This window comes from Athene cunicularia, unplaced genomic scaffold (assembly GCF_003259725.1).
Source record: "Athene cunicularia isolate RWA unplaced genomic scaffold, athCun1 SCF_1, whole genome shotgun sequence".
NCBI lineage: Eukaryota > Metazoa > Chordata > Aves > Strigiformes > Strigidae > Athene > Athene cunicularia.
This window is the reverse complement of record NW_020799155.1, coordinates 1,029,362-1,039,814: the sequence shown is the minus strand read 5'-3', so window position 1 is coordinate 1,039,814 and position 10,453 is coordinate 1,029,362. Positions and strand designations below refer to the sequence as shown.

Sequence of the window (10,453 nt, the reverse complement as noted above, 5' to 3'; positions counted from 1 at the left end):
AGGAACAGTGCCAGTACACAAGGTCCATGTAAAACTGAATTACTGTATGTTGTTGCCATCACGTTTCCTGGAAGGTAAGACAAATGTTCCCATTAAAATAAATGGAATGAGAAATTACATAAAAATTGTAATTGAACAGAAGTGTGTTGGGCAGGAGAAACCAAGGAATTGCTTTCCCATTTATTTGTTCTCAACCTACTTCTATCTTTCAGTTTGTTGTGAGGTAGTATAGTTATCAGAAATAGTATCCAATCCTTCCTAAGCAAGGATTAAAATAAAAGAAAAAATAAAAGTCTTTATGTGTGTAACTTTATTCATTTTGGAAAATTTGGCTTTAAAATTGAGAACACTGTAGAGTGCACATCTTGAATCAGCAACAGATGAAGGGATGAATCAAAGTCATGTCAGAAACACTTCAGTGTTTTCATTCCACAATTGCTCAGTTTCTCTCCTTTCAGCAGAAACATAATGCCTTTGCAAACAACTGAATCAAAATAAAGCCTCCCCACCTAATGCTTTTCATTCTTGAGGTCAACACAGGTAAAAATGCATCATTCAGTGCTGTCAAGCATGACAGCAAATTAGAGCACACCAAAACCCATTAAAAATGGAAGGCATTTTCCCACTGAATTCAAAAGATCCCTGCAGTGCAAGTTATTTGACAGGTTTTGTTGTATAAGAATTCATACATATTTGCTGACTAGTGTTTTCAAACTTTATTAAAAATTCAAAGTTTTTGTAAAACGCTTAATATTCTATTTGACTTGGGAAGAGTGTAGCTTTGGGTTTAAGGCTGCTTGAAAATGGCTCATCAGTTGGAAATTCTTTGCCTCTTAAATGATGCACCTTTGTGTCTGAAAGTGCTGAAATTATACCACTGCAATATCTTTTGCAAAGTCTGCAAACTGTTCTCAGATTTATAGATGTGAGTAGATGCACAAAACCTGCCTACTAAAAAGGAGAATTATTTAGCAAGAGGATGGTGCACTAACTTGTTTATAGTAACACAAAGTTGATTTATAAAATCATTAGTAAAATTAGAGAAATATTACCTACATGTAAGAGTAGACAGCTGTTTCAGAATAATACAGTCATTAACATGAACAAATCTCACCAGTAACTATACTCTGCCAGCTTAGGTGATCAAATTCAAACCAAGGATTGCTAACAAGCTGGCAAAATTCCATATTTCAGCTTGTGTTACAAAATGAAACAACAAAACACCATTTAATTCTGCCGAGATATTAATTTTACACTTGCATATTGTTCATTAAGAAGAATACCTATTCTTAAGTGACCAGACAACATTTCTAGACTTTATGAGCAAGCATGTGACTTACTATAACATTGTATTAGAATCTATCAGAACTGTGTAGCTCACAGCATTACCAAAGCCTGTATTCTTGTACCTTCTTAGGTGTCAGCTTCAATCAAAACCCTGACAGGTTATTCGGAATTAAGGAGCCAGATTCCTTGCCTAGAAAAACATTAACAAGCTTAAAAAGACTGAGGCTCCTTATATAAGCCTCAGGGAGGCCTGGATCAGCCCCCGAAACAACTCTCTGGGTGAACAAACAGTCTGTCTTTGAAAGCTAAAGCTAAGAAAAAGGGTGGAAAAAAAATCACTACCAGAAAACTGCTAGGTTTTCCTTCAGGTTTTCACCCAACACACCTCTTCCATGTAGTTTATTTGCAGTAGCACCAGTCAAATACTGGTGAGAAGGCTTCTGAGTGAAATCCCAGGCCAACTAGAATTAACAGCAAAGCTCCTGCTAACTTTAGCAGGGTCACGTTTTCACCCCGTGGAACTGGGACCCCATCGAGCAAAATGCACAGAACAAATTTGCACTTTAGATTATATTCTAAATTTGTCTTTCTACAGAGCTATTTTTTAGTAGCTAGGCGTATATAATATTTTCTTTAATATTTTACGGATTGCAAATACTCTTTAGTGCATTTCAGTAGGATTCCTTTATTCAAAGGGAATTCTAAGTTTTAAAATTGCATTCCACACAAGGTTTGAAAGAAGCCTGAACTAGTCCCACAAAGTTCACATAAGCAAAACATTGTAGCTTTCCGTATCAGCAAGCTCTCATTACTCTTTTGGCAACAGTAATTGAAAGCACGGTCTAGAGGGCAGCAATGACAGAAGTGTCAAAAGGTTAAGCATACTAAAATCCCACAAAGCAAAAAAGGTGAATTCTACAGGTAAATAAAAGTGTTACTCATACAAAATATCACTGAACATAAGCCAGATGCAGAAGCATTGGACTAACCAAATCTAAGCTGATCTTTGCATAAAAATCACCAAGGAAAAATAACAAAAGCTTTGAAAATCAAATATGGTAGAGTTAAAAATAACCACTCTAGGTTTACTGCATGTCATTGCTCGATTACAAATCTTTGAAAAATACCTTAACATTATGCTGTCTGTCTACTCACCCCAAGAATAAATCGGTAAAACCAGCTGAACCTTACCTGCTTTGCGTTCAGTTTGTGCCAACGTCTGTTCTGTGAAACGAACTGCAGGCTCAACCCTGAACATTCACAAATGCAGCATGCACCATAATTAGTAGGTTAAAATTCTAGTACTTTTGCCCAAATTTTCAGTTTAATAGCAGGAACAGGAACAGTTTCCTCAAGTTAGAAGGATCAACTTTCCCAAGAGCTGCCAGCCATTCTCTCTCATACGTCACTGATAAAGGTTGCCCAGCAGCTCTCTTAAATAGCAGGACAAGTAGTTATCCAGATAGAGAACCTAAAGTAATCTTTCTTACTCTCAGGTTAGACAAAATGCTATTATTCAAAAGGTACGATCTCCCGTTAAAGGGTGAAACTTCTGCCTGGAATAACCCGATTGTGTCTGTGCAAGTTCTTAATCCATAACAGAGTGCTTATTTCTCAAGCACACAGTTATCTGTGGCTGGACTGGTTTATAGAAATGGTAGTCATAAAACTACAATGATTTATGCTACTACAAGGAGAGAAATGGACCGATTATAGATAGAATGTAATAACTGATTTTCAAGAGAAATAAATTTTCTGGTTTGCAATAATTAGAATAGGAAGCTTTAGCAAACTCAAAGAAGCTGTTGCTTTGCGGTGACTATCCTCATAACTATCAATGCGGATTTCTTTTATCAAGTCTGCCTGTCCAGGACAAAATATTTTAATGGTGTTTCAGACTTGTTTTGAGGTCCATTGGGAAATACTCACAAATTTCTTTCTGCCCAATGCTATGTTAGAATGCTATTCAGATGTGTTCTACACATTCAGGATTACATCAAACTAGTCAGGAAGTTTACAGAGATTATTATGAAGTGAAGGCAGATCCTTACACAGAGTTATTTAACTGACTTGCAAACTCATTTTATGAATCTTCCTGTCTACCTTTAATTAAGAGGAACTTGTGTCAAATTTTGATGAATTCTCAGTGAACTTAATTCATGTGGATGACTGGGGAAAAAAATTGCAACCTACAGGGAAAAAAAAAAACATAACCAGAAAAAAACACATTTAAAAATAAGATTCAAAGGAACATGTAAAAAAATGTAACATACACGTATCAGTTGATATAAATAATCACTGGTCCACTGACACCTTTGAAGCAGTAACAATCTATGCAAAACAAGGATGTTCTTCTGTATAAATAAGAGCAAAATGGACTTAACCAGCCTATCTTGCCATTTTGCCAGCCTCTCAGACATGATCTAGATCAACTGAACTCTCTTTATGTAACAAAAGGTTAGCATTCATTTTCTCTTTTGATTCAGTAGTTGGCCGTGATTCCAAAATCACCAAAGCCCTACCTTGTACCATTGAAATTTTGTACCATGCACAGCTGACCATGAGGGACTGACTGTTACTGTCATCAGTTCTCCATAAAGGCCACAGAACAAACAGTACTGTGATAACAGTATATCCCACTAAGAGTCCATAGCCTGCTATAGCAGTTCACATCAATTGTGACATTGTATGTTAAAATGAATAAAATACGCTGATTTGTGTTCCTACATGTTCACGGAATTTTACCTATTACTTAGAGAAATAATAATTCTTTGTTTATTTAATGTGAACTATCTTCCAGATGGTGTCATTCTAAGATATGTATAATTAAGCATCTTAATCTTACCATTGTCTTCAATGGAGAAATAGAAGATGTGACTGGTAGCATTATCGCCTTCCTTAAGGATGTAGCTGATCTTCATTTCATCAATATCAGCTAAGAAAAGAATATGCTAAATGAATCATCATAGAATTTCACTACTGAACATAGGATATGGTTCATTCTACCTTTACTGTTTGATTACTTAACAATACGTTGGTTAATTTGTCGATAAAGCATTTCAGCTACCAAACCTGTATAACCTGGCATGGCTTTTTACACTGGGGTCTATACTCAATAACACAACATAGATTTAGTTACTAGCTCAAAGAACAATAGCAAAAAGACAGTGAGATATAGTCTTACCATAAATATTTGTTTTTAAATACTAAAGTCACATCCTTGCTTCAGCACATTAGCATGAATTACTTTACTATAACTAAATTGAATCTGTTGGGAGTAAAGACCTACCCATTTTTTAAAGACAAATTTAACCCCTTTTTTAAGTTCTTCTATGATACACAAAACTGCTGCAGGTACATTGGAAGTGAATATGAGAATGTATTAAACAAATCACAAATAGGTCTAAAAGTGATTAAAATTTTTATTAGAGAGAATAAGGGAAAACTATCAGGATATTTCTATTACCCTAAAGTTGAAAGTGTGTTATCCTGTGCCACATTTCATCAATACAAAAATTTCAGAGAATTCTTTTACTTTTGCTTATATTTTAGTTAAATAAACAACAATTTGATATAAAATTGTTTGGGATATACCTAAGTGTTCTTTATATTCCATTCAGCATTAAGCTGTTCTGACCTATGGAGAGACTTATTCCGCTGGGGTTACCCATTGCTTTTGTTCTGGCATGGGAGATTTGGGTGCTTTCTGTCAACTGAAAATGTATGAAACATTCTTGAATGAATGGATGAATGGCAAATGATTTTTCACAATACTGTGGCTTGGCAGATTATCTGCGGACTTTTAAAAACAAATTGTGTTACCATAATCTTAAAGCTAGAGCCTGTCTGGAAGTTATAGATAAATACATAAAATGGAGATAAAGATTTTTTCTCTTCCCAGATTTTTTTTCTTTTGCTAAAGAAAGGTAACATACCTGAGCACATAAAAACTATGGAGACCTCTAATCCTATTATAGTCTCTAACGAGACTTTTGGTATTGTCCCCCTTGCTGACAGTCAAAGCACACTGGAGGTAGGCAAAGTCGAGGCTGGAAGTTTCCTTGTGAAAGCTTTCAACATAGTGTCCTACCCTGGAGAGGAATGACAGCTCTAAACCCAGCAAACTCCGTAAGACCAACTGGAGAACAGGTACATTTATAGAAAGTCTGGCTGCTGTTAACATGCCCCACCATCTTCTGAGGCTCTTCCCTCTGCCCAGGTTTGGTGGCACTGACCTGAGGGACGCTGCCCAACCTACTGAGCTCTCTCTGTGGCACAGAATCACACAAAATGCCACCCAAACTACTGAGGCTATACTGGGTTTCCCCTACCCCCATCTTTTTTTTAAGATACTAGATCCAGTAATGAGCAGAACTGTTAAGCACCTTTCCAAACAATTTTCTCTGAAGGCAATAGTGATTTTTGAGCCTGTGTTTAATTTCCAGGCAAGCAAACAGGTATTTCAGTCTTCAAAAAGAAACTGGTGGAGGATCTGCAAATCACCATTTCAGATTTTATCCCACCTTCTTACGAGCAGTGCCATGCTATGTATATTTAACACACAGCAGGAAACACAATGATGCATGCACATACACCACAGAACTTTTCTGTTGTGTTTGCATAGGTAAAACAAAGCTTCATTTCTAAAATGCATGTATCATAATTCCGATCATTTGTATATACTTTGTAGTTTAACAAACATTACTTTATACAAACAAAGATCCAAATGATATAACACGAAATAACAGCTCATTGAGCCCAATGTTTCTAAGCAAATACAATCATTAGCACCAACCTTGCGTAAATGTGCTCACATTTCCGAGGCCGGTATTAATGATGAAGCCATGCTCCGGCCCATCTGTTATTTTGTATTTCAACAGCTTGTGTGGACTGTCTCGATCTTCTGCCTTTAGCACCTTACTAGTGATCAGGAAGCCTAGATGCCCAGCTGGAAGCCTTCTCAGAGTAGGGGCACCCTTGTTTACCACTAACTGTGGCACTCTGTTGTCCAGTGAGCTGATCTGTATCTTCATCATCTGGGATTGATGGATCTCCTTGCCAGTGTCAGGGAAAACGTAAAAGTTTGTGTGGGTCCCATCAGTCACAGTGAAGGAGAAACTATCCTGGCTGGTTTCTGTACCATCATGTCTGTAGCTGATAAGGTTTTCACTTAAGTCTTGTTTGGTGAAGCTGGTGACTGGGTAGCTGTTGTACAAAATCTGGCCATGCACAGGAATCTGAGTGATCATGGAGTAAACGGTCAGGTGTATCCCCATCTTCCACAGTCATCTCAAAAGGGGTGATCAGCCTGGTCTCCCCTTCCTCAACAACCAGGTCACCAATAGTTAGAATTGGCTATTTATTATCCACATCTGTGATAGAGACCCTGAAGGTACGAAAGTCTGGGTTATACCCATCTGTCACTTCAAACTCAAAACTGTCCATCTTCACTTCATCCTCTGCAGTGTTAATGTAGTAAATCTTGTTGCCAGCAAGCTGGAGCTGAGTAAAGGAAACAATGGGTACTCCAGGACTGTCTGAATTCTCTAGATGGCCCCGGATTGGGGACCAGGTGACACTGAAACAAAAATTTTCATCAGGACTGTTAACATCACTTGTGCTGAGCAGATCAGTTGTGAGTGTCACCTTCCCACCTTCTTTCAGAGTTACACCCTTGTTGATCACCTCAGGGAAGACTATATCAATGCTACCAATGGTAATATAGAAGTACCTGTCTATCAAAGCATTAATACCATCAGTAACATCAAATTTAATCAGATCACGCACTCCATGTAGGCCAGTATGAACATAGCTGATAAAACCCTGATCTAAATCATCTTTTGTGAAGTTTGTGCCTTGTGTAATGTTGCACAGCACTTTGTCTTGTCTGCTCAGATGCTGTAAGAAACCCTGCACAGGTGCCAAACGGATGACATAAACAAGGCTCTTGTCCTCTGAATCGATGTCGGTGGCCTTAAGGTCTTGACTAGAGATGACCTTTGACTTGCCGATCTCTACTTCCAGACCATTGTTGATTGCCATCCTGGGGGTCTCATCATCTACCAGGACCACCATAATCGGCACGTTCTGCTCCACTGTGTGGTGTCCATCAGTCAGCTGAATTTGGAAGCTATCTTCTTTTGTCTCTGAGTCATCATGTTCATACACAATGCTGGAAGCCTCCTGGATCTCCTCCGGGGTGAAGCTGTGAACAGGCACAGTGCCTGTGGACAGCTGCTGCACAATCTGCCCATGTTTAGGAGGGACAGCAATAACAAAATGCAGTTCATCTGGAGGCATGTCTGCATCGGCCCCGTTGAGGATGGGTGTGTCAATCACCAGGCTCATCCCCTCAAGCACCACGAATTCACGCACAGACAGCTCTGGCTTTTCATCGTTGGTGGGGATGATGACAATGGGGAAGAAATGGTGAGGTGAAAAGTTAACACCATCAGAGCACTGTAAAGTGAATCTATCCTCCACAGGCTCCACCCCTTTGTGAATGCTCTGCACATAGTTGACATGGCCCAAACGAACATCTTTGATGGAAAAAGCACTAATGGCACTATCAGCTTTAGACTTCTCGGACCCTGGGGCTGGATAGATATTCTCCAAATATCCTGAAGTGGACTGAGCTGTGACAACACACAAGATGTCATCTCTAGGAGTATCTACGTCCTCTACATCCAGCTGATCCAGAGTTAGAGTGCTCTTCCCTCCCTCCAGGACACTGAGCGGCTCTGCCGCAACCATCACTTCAGGTGCAATGCTGTCCACAGGCAATATAGTTACAGCCACACGGACCCTTTGTACTGTGCTGACGCCCACCACCCGTTCACTGGAGAGGTCAGAAATGGTGAGATTGAAAGAATCATACCTCTTTTTCAAGCCAATCTCTCCACTGGTGTGAGCGTAGGCTACAGTTCTGCTGATGAGGTCATGCTGGGTAAACCTTTCTGACTGCACTCCATCCACGAGGATGTTACCCAGCTTGGGTGGATCCTGCACAATGAAGGTCAGCACCAAGTCATCTGTATCCTCATCTGTACGTACCCTGGATAAGTGACGTAGTAATTTCAGCAGCACCATTTTCCAGGACATCAATGGCTGCTCCCACACGCCTGTCACGACCAGGGAGAGCAATACTTGGGTTTTCATCATCCACAGGCTGCACAGCAACCTTGACTGTGATTGGCACGTGGTGGACTCCATCACTCACTTCCAACTGGTAAGAATCAGTGGCAAATTCATCACCGCTGTGCTTGTAGGAGATGCTCCCACCAGCAATATGATCTAGCAGGAAAGATTCCCCTTGCACGATCAGACCCTCCTCCAGATAACATAGATGGCCATGCTCCGGAGCTTGAGTTACAGTGAAGACAATCTGGTCTGCAGACGTGTCCTCATCTGTGGCATCCAGCTGATGACTGGTGAGAAGGAAGCTGTTTCCTTCAAGCACAGTGAAGCCTGTATTGGTGATCTGAAGTGGCTGGTTGTCCACTGGCTGCAGGAAGAGAGTAAAGGTACCTTGGAGAGAATTGCCAGCGGAGTCCTCTACAAGGAAGGTGAACTGAACCACCCGTGGTGTGATCCCCAGCTCCTGCTCGGGGGGTTGATACGCTACCTTGTGGTGGTTGACCTGGGCTTGAGTGAAACGTGTAATGGACATCTCGGGACTGTCGGCCAACACAATCTCTCCAGTGACCACAGAGTGGTTCTCATCTGTGTCAGTTGGGCGTGTCAGTAAAGTGTACTTCAGCTCCCTGTCATCCGTATCCAGGTCAGTGTACAGTAAACAGTGCTTCTTAAAGACAGTCAGCTGGTATTCCCGCACTGTCATCTGCAGGCTAGTACCTGGGTACAGTGCAGGGGGCAGGTTGTCTACCGGTTGGACTCTGACAGTGAGCACGTGCTCCCCTGACCGGTTAGGGGGGTCGTGGTCATCCTGCAGCCAGAACACGACATGGCCGGTCACCGGGCTGGCACTGTGAGCTCCCGTGTGACGGAAGAACAGCCTCCTATTGAGGATGTCCTGCTGCAGCCACTCGCTCACCACCCTCTCATACACGTGTTCATCCTCCACAAAGTGCCAGGGGGAGGAAGAGGAGTCACTCTCCAACTCTGCTTCATTTTCTTTGCTCTCATAAGATGCTGGTTGCTCTGCCTGACACAGCAGCAGCTCACCAAAGGGGTGGGAGTGTAGTAAGGACACTGCAGAGTCCCCAACCAGGACAAAACGGATAGAGGCATCATCAGAGTCAATGTCTGTAGCACTGAGGACAAAAGGTGAGATTTGGACAGTCTGGTGCTCGCTCAGTACCAGCCCTGTATTTGCATTCAGCAGCGGTGGCTGATCATCATCAGGGGCAATGGTGATGGGGTATAGAAATTCAATCTGATGCTGCCCGTCTGTCATGCGGAAAATAATGTTGTCACTGTAGCTGTGCTCACTGCCATCGTGCTGGTAAATCACTCGCCCTGCTGCAAGCTCTGCAGCAGTGAAGTATTTGCGTCTGGGCGGTACACCCAGCACCTCAAGCCTCCCGTATCGCAGGCCCCGCGTGACGCAGACCTTCACCTCTTTCAGATTGTCCTCATCACTGATCTCCAGGTTGCCAGACAGGGGCCGTGACTGGCCCTCAAAGAGCATCAGCTGCGGGCCAGCCACGCGACTGAAAGCGGCCACAGGGGCCAACGCGTTCATGGGCTTTCCCAGGATCACGAAAGCAAAAGGCTCTGAGGCGGCACCGTCAGGGTCCAGCACTTCCATTTCCACCTGGAAAAGCCGCTCGTGGTCCGAGTCCAGTGTATAGGGGGCTGGTAAGCAATCTTCAGCTCCCTCACCTCCTGCTGCGAGAAGGCACCGAGGGGGCGGCCGGGGTCATCGGTGCTGAGCAGGAAGCCTTGCCGCCGCGGGTCGCTGGGCCAGGCAGAGACGAGATTGAAGATCAGGAGGTCCGGGGGGGTCTCCCGGTCCTCAGCCGCCAGCACGGCCGGGGTGAGGGCGAACTGCTCCACCTCCACCATCAGCAGCGCCAGGAAGCTGGGCCGGGGCGGCGTGCTGTCGGCTCCTTCGCGGGTCCGCACCAGCACCTGGAAGTACTCCCGCTGGCCGGGATGCGGTCCCGGCCGGGGGAGGCTCCCGGCTCGCAGCACGGCGGAGCAG

General features: G+C 42.7%; 1 protein-coding gene across 1 annotated transcript in view; it reads right to left on the bottom strand.

The window, feature by feature from the left end:
- The window catches only part of FREM3 (FRAS1 related extracellular matrix 3), a 55,370-nt gene that overhangs the window by 44,446 nt on the left and 471 nt on the right, over positions 1 to 10,453 (bottom strand). Inside the window, 5 exon segments of the mRNA XM_026866960.1 lie at positions 4,133 to 4,222; positions 6,083 to 6,537; positions 6,539 to 8,337; positions 8,339 to 10,096; positions 10,099 to 10,433. Coding sequence (XP_026722761.1) covers positions 4,133 to 4,222; positions 6,083 to 6,537; positions 6,539 to 8,337; positions 8,339 to 10,096; positions 10,099 to 10,433 — 4,437 coding nt within the window.